This window comes from Ciconia boyciana, chromosome 3 (genome assembly GCF_034638445.1).
Source record: "Ciconia boyciana chromosome 3, ASM3463844v1, whole genome shotgun sequence".
In the NCBI taxonomy this organism is placed as follows: Eukaryota; Metazoa; Chordata; class Aves; order Ciconiiformes; family Ciconiidae; genus Ciconia; species Ciconia boyciana.
Genome location: NC_132936.1, coordinates 108,874,078 through 108,888,340, shown reverse-complemented (window position 1 = coordinate 108,888,340; position 14,263 = coordinate 108,874,078). Strand labels below are relative to the sequence as shown.

At 40.7% G+C, this 14,263-nt stretch overlaps 2 protein-coding genes across 3 annotated transcripts in view; one reads left to right on the top strand and one right to left on the bottom strand.

Moving 5' to 3' along the window:
- Positions 1 to 14,263, bottom strand: part of EPHX1 (epoxide hydrolase 1) — a 29,394-nt gene that overhangs the window by 1,384 nt on the left and 13,747 nt on the right. For both annotated transcript variants that reach the window (XM_072857037.1, XM_072857036.1), the window contains exons 2-8: positions 11,243 to 11,427; positions 9,186 to 9,366; positions 6,745 to 6,972; positions 5,556 to 5,685; positions 4,848 to 5,062; positions 2,315 to 2,423; positions 1,200 to 1,325 (exon numbers count right to left, since the gene is read on the bottom strand). In XM_072857037.1, coding sequence (XP_072713138.1) covers positions 1,200 to 1,325; positions 2,315 to 2,423; positions 4,848 to 5,062; positions 5,556 to 5,685; positions 6,745 to 6,972; positions 9,186 to 9,366; positions 11,243 to 11,422 — 1,169 coding nt within the window. In that variant the 5' untranslated portion in view covers positions 11,423 to 11,427. The remainder of the gene's footprint in view (positions 1 to 1,199; positions 1,326 to 2,314; positions 2,424 to 4,847; positions 5,063 to 5,555; positions 5,686 to 6,744; positions 6,973 to 9,185; positions 9,367 to 11,242; positions 11,428 to 14,263) is intronic.
- Positions 1 to 14,263, top strand: part of TMEM63A (transmembrane protein 63A) — a 61,695-nt gene that overhangs the window by 45,921 nt on the left and 1,511 nt on the right. Inside the window, exons 27-29 of the mRNA XM_072857032.1 lie at positions 1,248 to 1,333; positions 4,854 to 5,004; positions 9,608 to 9,683. The gene's annotated coding sequence lies outside the window, so the exon portion shown is untranslated. The remainder of the gene's footprint in view (positions 1 to 1,247; positions 1,334 to 4,853; positions 5,005 to 9,607; positions 9,684 to 14,263) is intronic.

The following is a 14,263-nucleotide window of genomic DNA, read 5'->3' as shown; positions in this document are numbered from 1 at the left end:
ATTTGACAAGGGCTGCAGAGAGATTTACAGTGCAGATTACAACTAGACCATGCTCAGCCTGGCAGGACAACTGGAGAGTAGGCAGGGGAAGAATTATCTTGAACTGCTGCAAAAGGGGAGGAATAATAGAGAGTAAATCTAAACTAGGTAAGAAGAAACATTTCTAAACATGAGAGTTTACCCTGTAAAGCAGCTCTTGCTTTTAACTGGCACAAATGCGCTCTACAGAACACTTTGCACGTTAGCAAGGGAAGCAACTGGATTTGAGGGGGAAGACTACCTCACAAAGTGAAAGTGATCTGCGTTCCTTATAAACAGAGCAACATTTTCTAGGTTTAAATATCCCATACACATAAGCTGCATCATTAGAAGTGACAGATACAAAAATTGTTGGGTACATAACCACTGGAAGCCTGAAAACAGGGTGCTTAATTTTACGTAGGCCTTTAAGACTCCTTCCTCTAGGCACATAGAAGCTTGCATAGCTCATGTCATGTAGGCAGAACTGGAGCAGGATACTGCCCACAGCGTAGCCACAACAGCTTCAAGAACTGAGTCAGCTTCCTGGGAGCATCATTTCACAGCTAAATAAATACCATAGCAGTGAGCTGTGGTTGCAAATTCCTCAGGGCAGGTTTAAGCCTTCACTAATACTCAAGCTGACACAAGTATATGCAACCAAGCTGCTGTCTTAAGTGTCTGCACAGCAGGAACATCAGTCTTAATGACTTTCAAATTATGCAGTTTGTCACTATACTGAAGTTGGTTCCAAAGGTAGGACTTAAATCTTTTGCAGAAATAGGCAAACTGTGTCCAGAAAAGTACCAGAACTACAAAACAAATAAACTACAAACAAAACTCACTGCATGACTCAGTCACAGGCTAATGTAATAACTAAAGTAAAATCTGGAAGTACTCGCATGTGCTTTTCCCTAGTTGGATACAGTGTGAATGGGAGGTCCTCAAGCAGTGCCTCCAGTCAGCTCTCCTTACTGGTGGTTCAGGATTCTTACCTAACTACCGTGTTTTCCAAGCAGTACATCAACTAACAGACCTGTCCTACGGAGGAGCGTTGTGATACAGCATTGCTTTTCCTCAACATTAAGAAACTTGCAGCAGCTATAAGACATAAGCAACCTGTCTACAACCATACAATTAAGTTTGGGGCAAAATATTTAAAGAAAAAAAAAACCACTTACCTTTCATGTTTCTGTGTGCCTATCCCCTTCTGCAAATTTTCTTTGTAGAAACGCATTGAGGAGACTATACAGCCTGACACCCAGTAGATCATGATATTGGTGAGCAGATCATCCAGGTTAAACTTCCTGAATAGGTAAGCCCAGAGATTGCTTAGTTAGAACTGAATACCATTTTGCATTACTTTAGCAGGGACTTGACTTTGGTTTGATTGTAAGAAAAAAAGTTACAGGAACAAATAGTTAACCAGGTTAAGAAAAGAGTTGAGAGGTGAAGTGTGTTACTCCCCCTCTGTCTGTCAGTGACCAATTAAGAATGTTAAAGGCTTTCAGACGCAAACCGGGAAGTGACATTTTAACTTCTACACGGAAGACGGACTTCCACAAGCACCTTATGCTCCAGCACAGCTGCCTATACTGTCCATAGAGTGGCAGGGTAGGAGCAGAAGAGCACATGAATCAGCTTCTGCCATTTATTATTCATAATCTGAAATGCTACCATGAGCCTTCAATAGAGCCATCACACCAACAGGTGCTGTAAACAGTGCACATTTCATATCAAATTATTATCTGTATGCAGTGCAAACATTCTGTTCAAATCCATTGTCACTGGACCTTTTCATAACATGCCCCTTTGCTCCACTCCTGCCAGGCATGTCACCAATTTTCAAAGGGGACTTCATCTCAGATTTCTACCACACACTAAGAGTGATCCTTTATTAGCAAATGGTAGGTAGATGAAGCAATACCGATCAATTTAAAGCAAATTCAGAGAGTTAAGTATTAGTATTAAAATGAATCATGAGTTCTGTTTCCCAGCACCTTAATGGAGGTTAAACTGTTGTTTTTCTGTCCTAATGAGATTCTTCCACCCAAGTCAGTTTTTAATCCCCAGAAGTTGCAGGGTGTATCTCCTTTCTAGGAGATCAAAGTGGGAAGGGAATACATCAGCCTTCATGGGCTATTTGCTTGTTTGCATGCTGCAGTACAGCACTGCACCATTTGTGGTCACTAGAGGCTCCCTAGGAGATGTGACGTGATCAATTCAGACAAACTTCTTTAGCTATGACTCTAGGCTTAGTCACCTCATCCAAACTGGCATAAGAGGAAACACTTACCTCTCTAGTCCTCCGTCCTCTAAATTATGGAATTCCAGATCAGTCCATGTAGAAAACTTCTCCAAGATGTATGCGGCCAGTCCCAGAGGAGAGTCATTCAAACCACAGCCTGAAAAGGAGGAGGAAAATTTAACTAAAATTGCGATATCACACTACTGAACTCAGTGGTTACAGAAGCAGCCCATTATAACCCAGGGTAGATAACTTTACAAAGCTGTTCCAGCAGCTGTGTTCTTAAATAAATAAGAGAGTAGAACAAGCTGGAGCTATTTATTGTTGAATCATAAACTGATAGTATCTGCAAACCAACAGGCTCCGCATTAGCTCACACTGTATGTTTTTTGAACTGATGTAACAGTATTGGATTTCTGCTGGCTTTTTTTTTCTTGTAAGCTAATAAGTTTAAGCTCTATGTGCCAGATAGGGTTTGCTTCCATTAATCTGGCAGTCGTCATGTATTAAACAGCATTACAGGGCCAAACCCCACATGCCTACACATGACCAGGAGAATTTGCACCATTATCTAACAGCAAAAACATTTTAAGGATTATTAGAAAGTCATTAAGGAAGAGCAAGGCTTTACTAAAAGGTCCATCTTCTGAATTAGCAGTAGCCAACTGCCTTCATGTAGGACAAGGCTTAATATACGTTTTATAGTTTGTTTTGCTTGGACAGAAAAACACACGCCTGCACCTGGAACTTTGCTAATACAGCCCAGTGCTGTGAAATACAGGGACCATAAACTCTCAAGCTGCTCAGAAAAACCTTAGAAAAAGCTTTTCCTGAGGAACAGCAATATATTTGAAGTTCCACCCATGCAACCCAACCTTTCTGAAAGATGCCTAACACTACAGCTAGCACAATTTCATCAGTAATTACTATTTAAACACGATAGTTGAGTTTCAGTTATCAAACAACTAACATTGATAACTGAAATAGCAAGTGTTTGAAAAAGTTATATTGAGCATGCTTTCCAGATCTGCAGAACTAGACAAGCAATAGCCTGTTCTCATATACTTACTGTGAACAAAAAGTACATCGGTTTACATACAGGAAAAATTGACATTGATCCTAACACTACTTTGAATACAGGCGCTGCCTATTTCAGTCAGTTGAAAATGCACCCACACTCCGTGCAGGTTTCCCAAAGAATAAGTGTAAAATCAAATCCCTACAAGCCACTTGGATCAAGAGCCAGCTCTGAAGCAATCAGGAGCATAGTATTAGCAAGCACAGTATATATCAAGAGCCAGAGACGACTTCCTTGCTTAGGACAGCTTGCAAGGTAGCCCTGTACCACCAGAATTCTCAGGAAGACTGTGGTGGCCTCCATGGCTGTGCTTCTTCCAGCTACCTTACGCTCCCTTTGTCAGAGTGTCTTTCTCTGTACGGGAACCTGCCGCCTGCCATGCTCCTCTCTTCTTTGTCCTCCAAATGCCAGGAATGGTCCTGCTTCAGCTCCCAAAACATGAAGTTGCTGCTGGTTCCCAGTCTGTGCAGTCCGCTCTCACAGACCACACGTTACTGGTAGGGACAAGAATCAGCCAGAAAACCACAGCAGAAGGAGCATGACTAGGCACCTTTCAGCTACCATCTTCCCCACCTTCTCCTAAAGCACATAAGGAATTGGAGACTAGTAATTTTTAGAAACCAAAACTCAAAGGAAGCAAAATTATTTAAAATCCATAAAATTATCATTTTGCCTTCACATTTTAAGAATATACCTGCTTCTGTAGGTAAGCTTATGGAAAACTATTAAGAAATAGTTTCCTTAGCTATGTTTTTAATAAAATCCATGAGTGAATTTGCTGCTGCACTAAACTAAACTATATTCAGTATTCTTGACTCAGTTGTCCAAATTCAGTTGCAAAAGACATTTTAAAAATAGAAACACTTAATACTCAGATACTTAAAGTAGTTAAGCAATCTGAGTGACTAGCTCGTCTAGAAAGAACATTCATAGTACGCTTTTTTTTTTCCCTTGAAAGTCTGCAAGTGATTCAGAACAATGAGTGAGCACTAAATTTGATTTTACTTTTCAGGTATTACTTATCCCCATAAATAAGCCACATTGCTGAGACAGCTAAAAGCTTCTTGTCATTTCCATCGTTTGAATGTGATCCATTCTCTGTGAAGAAACTATCTTTTGCTCTCAGCATAACTGCATTTGAAATAGAATTACAGTCCCCAGTAACAGCAGAAGTGGAAAAGTATTAAACAAACTATTTTATTTATGAAAACTGAAAATTAGGTCAGCGTCACTTAGACCATGCTCAATTTTGATGTGCAGATTTACCGCTTCTGCATGCAAAAGTGAGTGCAATACTATATACTCATATGTAACCTTTTCTGACTTGGATACAGAAGCGGAGCCCACCTTTTAAAACCTCTAACCTTCCTACTTCAATTTCCCTGAAAAAAACTTTATTTTCTGCATATTTTAAGCCGTACATTTTGTTTCTATGAAAGTACAACTAAAATGAACAGACTAAGTATTCTGAGCTCAAAAGGGTTTTTTGTGTGTTTGTTTTACCAACAGTATCAGGCTTTGTAGCCTGTATGTGAGCGTAGCCAGACTCCAACAAGATCCTGTAGAGCCCTTTCTTCAAGAAGGGAAACATCCGTCTAACATCTTCATCCTGGAAACCGAAGAGCCCTGGAAGATAGCGGCCCAGCAGAATGGAGAGCAGGTGAATGAATCCCATGTTTGTAACTGAGGCTAGATTTAAATGGAGACCTTTCATATGTCTAAAAATAGAGACAGAAAAAGCCCCCGCAAATTAACAAAAATAAAATGTGATTCAAAGTTGTTATATTTAAAATGTTATTAACAAAACCGGACATACTTAAATGCTAACCTGCTAATTACATCATGACCTTAGCTGTACTTTGTAGTGCGGCCTTTCACAGAAAAATGACAAGTCAAAGGGGCAACTGTCAGTAATCAGCACACACTCCTGGACACTAAGCCACAAATCCTCCTTTTGTTACAAGCACTTATCCCACTCCAGACCCCAGTGGGGCCATTACAAAACTACTGCAGAACTGTTTGAAAGAACACATATATAGTATAAACTAAGGTATGGAATTCTGGATCACTGCTTAACACTGAGCACTGTAGAGAGAAGCTACACAGTGCTCATATGAGGACTTGGACAGGAAGTGCACAAGAAATAACCATTTAAAGAATAAAACAGCTTTGCATGCCAATCATGCAGCACTGTACCACAGGGGTACTCACTTGGGAGCTATCTGGGCCAGATTGGTGCAGATGAGCCAGCCCCAGTCACCACCTTGCGCATAGAATTCGTTGAATCCCAGTCTGAGCATCAATTCATAAAAAATAGAAGCGGCACTTACAGAATTAAAGTCTGCATTAAAAAAAACAAACAAACAAACAAACAAAAATGAACACTGTTGCATTAATTCCAGCTACATTTCTGGCTGTGCAGCATTTATTCTCCCCATAAAGGCAACGTTCAAGTTCCTAAAAAGCTACAAGTCCATTTTTCCTTGCCTGTCTGACAGACTATATGGAAACCCTTGTCACATCGTCCAGGGAAGGTCTAGAGAGCAAGCAGAAACCGTGAGGAGAAAATCCAGCCTAATTCAGTGACTAGTGTTCTCCTGACCCCACCAGTTGCCCACACACTTGCCTGACTGAGGGGTTGCCAGACTCCCTTTAAACTGTAGTCGTACTGCAGCTGAGCCCTATCAGAGGCACTAAGCATTGCCCAGGCAGTGTTTCCATTTTGTCTAGTGGGAGCACAGTCTCATCTTAATGATAGCTGGAAACTTTAAGTTTCCACTAGTAATGCACTTCTCCACTTCACTAAATGCTGACCACATAAATCACAACCAGGGAAGCAGAGAAAAGCAAAACCAACCTTCCCCACGTAATTCACCTGCACACATAATTAAATACTAAACTCAGTATCATTTTAAAGACTACCTCGCCCCAATTTGTTGCAGCTTGTGTTTGTATAATTCAGAGCACAAGCTGAACAAGCAGGTATTTGGCTGCAGTCTACCATGTAGATTACATTAATTGATTTGTTTCAACTGTTGCTTCTCACCTACCTGTATAATGCTGTTGAATATGGCTTCAAAACACCCAAAAGGAACAGTAACAAATCAAGTTTACTCTTCCTGCTCACCCACACACGATTCATTGACCCAATTACAATTCATGAGTTGTCACTTCATAACTTTTTATAGTCCTTTGTAAATTATCTATACATTGCTCCTGAAACTAATCAATGGTGTCACCTGAAGTCACACTCTTATCTCCCTCTTCCCACACAACACACAGGATCTTTGTTTCTACACTGGGAAAACAAGAAGAGCCAGGAGTTACTGTTCTGCTAATAGGGGCTATCTCACTATGAGAGTAGGCTTGTGTCAGTTCAGTTTCCTCTCGTACATCATACCTTTTTTGTGGGGTGCTTCTGAGAAACCATAACCAGGGATAGATGGGCAAATGACTTCAAAAATGTGTTCATCGCTGAGGCCATGGCTGGCAGGATCCGTCAGGAGAGGGATGATTTTGTAAAACTCGTAAAATGAGCCAGGCCAACCATGAACCATTAATAATGGCTTTGCAGACTGGCCTTCAGGCAAACGAGGAGGCTTTACGTGAACAAAATGGATATCAATGCCTGTAAAAATAAAATAATTAACATGCCCAAATTTACCATGACACTGAAACTAATCACAGAACAGATTATGAATAAATCTTTTCTGAAGTCTTTTTTTGGTGAGCATGCAAACACACTGCACTTGTCTGGATCCATTTATCCAAGGACCTTAAAGTACTTTATAATGGGCAATTAAGCAGCACAGCAGCCAAATGAGGTCGGCATACTTCTGTTTTAAAATAAATTGGCAAATTAAGACATAGAAGTGAAGCAATCTACTAACAGTAACACAGTGACTCACACAGATTAAAGGCAGAAGAGACGATTACATCATTTAGTCCAAGTGCCCTTAAATTTTACCCAAATGTCCCTATATGGCACTAGATAGACTTCAGCCAACCACAGATTTTTCTTCCTGAAAGGCACACAATTACAACTTGAAGGCATCAAGAGATAGGGAATACATCATAACTAGCAGCTGTTTGTTTGAGGGCGTTAATCACTTTCCTTGTTTTGTGCATGCCTTACTTTCCATTTGAACATGTCTGGCTTCAGTTTCCAGCCATTGATCCTAATGTCACAGCAAAAGGAATTTAAAAAGCCTTCAGTAAGCATCCTCTGTCTGTGGAGGCCTCCTGTAATCAAGTCACACATCTTAACCGCTGATAAACCAATCACGCTGAATCAAGGATTTGAAAACATGCCTTGCTAAAAGAGAGTTAAAGTGTTCAATTTTGTACTTCTCTTCTACCTTTTGTCCAAAGCTTTCAGTATCTTTTTAAGTGAGTAAACGAAACCAGGAAACTATGTTCTAGTATCAGTCTCCTCATTGTTAAGTAAAAAGGTAAAAATTGGAGTCCTATTTCCTCTGTGATCCTTACAATATGTAAGCAGTAGGCTTCACACAGCGTTGCGCTAGTTGCTCCAGGTGAACTGCTTTTCCTCAAACCCATTCAGGGCTTTACTTTCCAGGAAACAATGATTTGCTCTTAGTAGAGCCTGAATGCCTCATTTCTTGATGTATTTAAGCACATTTTGCTCACCGCAACTCCAGCTCACCAGCAATCCCACCCCGTTTCACTGACTGAGATTTCCCTATCCTTGACAATTCTGTGGATTTCTGTATTCTCTGAAAAACCTTCAAGTGATGACAGAAGCAAGGAATCTGATATACAGCATGTTTGATCTTGTCTTTTCATGGATCACCTCCGTAATCATTCCTAATTTTGAAATTTCTCTTCCTGTTGCTACACATAGTGCATTGTCCTTAGCTTCGTTTCCCTTTATCTCAGATGATACATCTTTTTTTTTCCTTTTTAAGGGCAGATTTTTTGCTTTTATCTTTTTCAGCACTAACCATGTTTTATACACTTAAATAAAATCTTTATGTTCTAACCACTATGTAACAACCGTTTATTGTCCCAAATCCGTTTTAAATATTATGGTGAACTGCCCCATTTGAAATAATATACAGTTATGGGTGCAAGTAAAAATGTAATAGCATAAGCTCAAGCTTGAATTTTGCCATCATGTGAGACAATTGCCTGCTGGGCTCTAAATCTACAACGGTACCCCCAAATGACCCAAGCACAACCCTAATTCAAGCATTTAAAACGTCCAGTTTGACCAAGCTCCAGCACCAGCAGACCTTAGCTGAATGGCCTCTTTCAAAAGGTGTCTGTGCTTTGAATGAAAAGACAAACCATTCACTTCCACCTGGCAGCACATTTTGCATTTCTAGACCTATGAATGCTTGAAATGGTGCAGCAGAACGCATCTGCCCTGCCAACCAGGGACAACCTGAGAAGCCAGCACGCCCAGCTGAGGAGGGCTGCCAGCCTGATGGCATCACCGTGACAGCAGCAGCTGGGGAACGACACGGAGCAAGAGGAGGCATCTGTGGGTATTTCTGCGTGATTGCACGCAAGTCAGGGAACACATGTACATCTTAAGATCCAGTTCTGTTTCCAAATGCCTGTGCTCGGCTCCTGTTAACACCAGCTGACAACCCATCCATGCACAAGGGAATTCCATTTGTCATTCCTTGTCCTAAAGGCTTCAGTTACGATGAAGGAGTTTCTCGCTGCTTCAGCAGCAATGCCAGTGATCCACACCATGGCAGCCAGGGAGGGAAGGCCCACGTGACAACCATAGTATTCTTACCACGGAGATCCCTTGTAGACAAGATTATGTATTACTGTTTGTTTATTTTTTTAAGGGAAAAAGCCACACACCTTGAATCTTAGTTTTGAATTGTGGGTACTTGTTGAGGACTTCAACTTGTTTCTTCCAATTGAACTGGTTTTTCCAGTAGGAGACAACCTTCCTGAGATACACCGAGTTAGTCCCATAATGGAAGCAACTGTTCTCCAGTGGCTCAGTGAATCGAGCCTGGTCAAGTCTCCTAAATAAGTCCTACAGGGAAAAAGAAAGAAGAGACATTACAAACACGTGTGTCTGCCATCTTGGGCTCTACCGTGCATGGTTTCTATTTATTCCCAAGTGAAATGAGAACAACGACAATAACATCTCTAATGACACCTGTGCATTTTACTGATGCTCCATCAGCTGTTCCAATTCTTTTTCTCCTCCAGATGGCCTCCTTCCTCTTCCATTTACAGCTGTTCTTAACACTCTCTTCATCTTTGTTTTGCAGGGCTGGCTAACCTGTTTGCCAGGCTGATAACCACAGAGGACAATGCACTCTTCTGACAGCACTGTGGCTTCACAGCGTAAGTCTTGTTGCCTTTCCATGGTACTTTGCTCCCCAGGTTACCTGTGAGCCCAACCTCACAATCAATGCATGGATCTGGCTCACACCTTTTGCTCTCCTTCCCAAACCAAGGGGCTGGGTGTCTTCACTGGGAAACACTCTGGGGGATTTTGCACAGCCACAAAGTTGGTGAGACTAGATTGGAGTGAAAGTTTCCCAATCTAGAATAAATATTAAAGTGACCTTCCTACTGCGCTTCAAGGTTACAGGGGATGCTGACGATACTGCAAAATCAGTCCAAAAATCACTCAGCAGGGAAGGACAGCCAAGAGCCCCTTCCTACTGTGAACAAAACCACAGAATAGTGGAGGGTGGAAGGCAGGTCTGGAAATCTAATCTGCGCAAACCTCTGTGGGGTTTAAACCTGAACAGCATTTTCTAATATGGTGATAGAGGTAGCACTCATTCTGATGAAGATGAGTTAGGTGCATGCACTGGCTCATGGCTCACACCGAACAGACGGTCTCAGTCTAGGCACGACGTTAGTATGTAAGCTCACTGGTTTTGGCATTTAACACGTGTACAGAAAGCATGGATTTTTAAATTAAGTTTTTAACATGTCTTTATAATACATGCTTTTTGTCCATGCTCGACACCTTTTAAAAAATGTTTTAGTGATATAAGCTAGCATAACTTTAACGCCTAGTTTATGTAAGAATATATATTTAGAAACAGAATTTTCTACCAATGGATTATGTTGCAATAGCTGTCATAATACAGAATTGCATGTTTCAAAAACATTTGTAAGTTAGACATTATCTAGCTTTGTGTCTGCAGTGTAAGGGGAAAACATATTGGAGATCAATGTCCATTGATACTACTAAGGAGGGCAAATAAAGTGTTAAAAAGCTCAGGCCTTACTGAGAAAATAGGAATCCATTATAAATGAATAATATGAGCAATCCCATGAGTACTGTTTGAACCACTACGACACACAGATCTATGAAACTGTGCAATCCCTGACTTAAACACACACAATCAAAATCTTGCTATCTAACAAATTCCGCAACGTATGTGTTTACTGTAATTACCACTGTGGTATTAGTGTTGACCAAAGTAGATCACTAATTACAGAAGAATCAGCATCCAACACAGCTGCAAACAAAGCAGTCAAGAAAATGAGATATTAATAAGTGCTTTTGAAAGGAAAAAAAAAAAATCACCATTGTTCTTATTCTGGTTTACACAATCAAACTGAGGAAGATGCACAAACAGGAACACAGAGTTGAGTAATCTGTAATATGATTTTTATGTTTATTAGGCTTTACAGAGGATGTTTATTTACTAGCAACCTTGCAACAGCCAGCTGAGAACAACACTGTATAGCAGGATGTGAAATCTGCCTATCCATACCTATCCTCTGAAGTACTGAAAAATCCTTTCCCCCAAGTCCTGGACATCATTGCTCATTCTCATAAATGTTAACTATTGATTCAATTAAAATATTACTTCCAAACAAGTTCTGCATTTATTTGGCCATTTCCCACTTCTCTCTCCCCAGTATAGAGATTTGCTTACGCTCAGCTCTTCTTCTGTAGTTTCCACCTTAAATGGCCAAATAGTTGTATCTTCTTCAGCGTCAGGCTTTTGTCCCTTGCCCCACCATCCCTCTTTGAAGGGTAATGTCTCTTCTTTCTTCTTGGAAAGTAGGAAGTAGATGATGACTGTCCCCAGAACCAGGAATACTTCGAGCAGCATAATGCCTGTAGGGAAGAACAGAACTCTGGTAAGCCCAATCAGATAGTTCAGAGACATGCACCATACCTTGTAAAGACTATAGAGGTTTACTCGCTTTTAAAGATAGGATTCGATCTACATGATGTTCTGTCACTCACAGGACATCAACACTTCTGTAAAATTTCAAAATAGGATGTTTTAACCTACACAACTTAAGTGGGGAGGAATTAAGTGTTTTATATAAAAGACATTTAGTAAAGACAGAACTCAAAGCAAGACAAGAGATCACATGGCTTGGTAATTAAATAGTCCTCTGATTAAACACAGCACATTAGCTTCCTCAGTGGCCACTGATTGCTGCTAAATGTCAACAGTAAAGGAGGTGACTGTGGATATAATTCAAGTTTAATGCTTCCACTTCCTCTGAAGCTCTAGATTTCCCACAAATTCCAAAGCAGAGCATCTCTTCAGTAAGGCTCACATATCTATTGTTATAGATTTGGAAGGAAAAAGACCCAAGACATATACAGAGAATAAAAAGTGAAGAGCATGAAGGCAGCCACCTTGTACCTCCTAATCAGCCTGGGGGAGTGGAGCAGGGATATATTTACATAATCCTTGAACAGCAGTGCAAAGGGTAGAAGGACCGTCCCTTTCTTTCCCCTCTGAACTGTTTTAAAGAGAAAACAAAAGACCACATGTACACTCTCCTGGCTCTAAAATACCCTTCCCCAAGTGACAAAATTCTGTCAAAGTGAAGAACAACCTATTTCACAGCATATCTGCACAACCCAACTGCAGGGCTGTTGTGCTTTAGTCAAACAGAACACATTAACAAAAAAAAAATCCATTTTGAATATATTTGAACTTCAGGCTGCAAGTAGAAAAAATAGTTACTCGGACTTTTTAATAATTAATGTTTTCAAGCATTCCTTTAAGTATGAGAAATGTTTGTAAGGTGGTTTGGGGAACAGTACTGTCATCATTTTAATGCATAACTTTAAAGAATGTCGTGTTTCAAATACTCATTTGCTGGGGAATTGATAAGACATGAAGTATTTAAAAACTTCTGTAGGGCAAACATTGCTTATGACAGTATTCATTCTCTCCAGAGCTGGAAGGTTTTGTTGGTTTTGCTGCTGCAGAGTAAGTTGATGCTCTGAAATTGCTCAAAGAGTCAACAGAATGGACCAAATTTATTCCTGGATCAAAACAGGAATTGTAACACAAGTTAATGGGAGTTCACATGATTGTAACAGGAGTAAAATTTACCTGTCTTGTAAGTGCCTTTATGTGACAGGCCACACTTTAGTCAACCTCTTGAGTTTAATTTTCTAATGGCTGACAATAAATAAATAAAACTGTCAAAATAAGCACCCACTGAAACATTTGCAGAGAAGTCAGGCACTACGCAGATAGGACAGCAAGCTACAAAAATATATTGCTTACATATGCAAGTGCTGCAGCCTTGAAAAGTGACCTGAAATTCCTTAATCCTCAGAGGCTGGAGAAGTGAAAGTGATAGGCACTGAAAGAACTTGATTCGTTTATTTGTTTCACTTGTCCTTCCATAATTTCTGTTGTTTGAGGAGGTGCTAGTTTTTCTTCATCATGTTCTCTGGAGCACAAGACAACAATCTTCTCCCACCTCCAGCATGCTCAGGCCATAACTTACCCCAAAATTAAAAAGTTTGTCCAATTTCAGCTCGCCTCAACACATAAACCAATGCAGTCTAGGAGCCTCCAGAGCACAATTAAATTTTACTGCAAAGCAGAACTGGAGGGGCTTTTAGAAACCGCAGAGCACTTTACATAGAAATAATACCTACCACAGTATTTAATAGCATTTCTATTACTGAGTCTTCACAGAGAAGAACAGCAACTTCCCTGAAATCACAGCACAACTCAGGCCATGTTTAGACTACAAAGGTTCACCAGCATAACTATGTAAACACCACATACAAAAAATTCAAACTCTTGGCCAACTTCAGTACGTTTACAAAGCCCCACGACAAACAGCCATGCCAAGAGAAGAGAGCTGCCGTCAGCGCCAGCCCCGTTGTTCAGGCAGGACGGCTGGGGTACCTAGACAAACAGAGGACTCTTTCTCCTGGCTTATGCTGTATCAGCACCGTGGCCTCTGCCAACGCGGTGACAGAGGCACAGCAGCTAACGCAGAACTGCTTTACCCAGGAACAGAATCCCAGCCCATTCTCTAGCAAGAAACTTGTACATCCTAAGTCACTGGAGTACCCAGAGCTACAAAAATATTTCTGCTTCCCCCATCTGCTCTCAAGGAGACTTGAGAAATCAGAATTTTTGCAGCAGAAGACATAGGAGGGATTGTGTGCAAACGTGTATTTTGCATTCGCCCTGGAGTGTGCGTACAAAGATCTTGCTATGTGAAAAGATATCTGTTTTTGCAATTAATTCCAAACAGACTTTAGGATGAGCTTGTTTACAATCCAGCAGTAAGTGCCAAAATCAATTTCAAGTTTCACAAAAGTTCTGTCTTCTATTGCAGAGAATTGGGGCCAGTGACAAATTGATTTGCATGAGATGTCATTTTGACTTGGAAGAAGCTGCCTCTGATACTGGTTGGATTATTCTTTGCTAACAGAGAGAGATCCCAAGTTGCTCTCTATATTCGGTTTCTCTCAGTTCCCTTGAAAGTGCCTGTAAAATTCCTAATTACAACGAACACTGGGGCCTAGAGCTCCAACTACGCTACATTTTTTTCTGAGTGCACAGGAGGAAGAGAAAGGGCAAAGTGTGTCAGCAGTATTTTAACTTGCACCGGTTCATAGCATACTCAAAGGGATTGTTTCGCTAGTGATGAGTTACTGGAACGCAGCGTGCTCC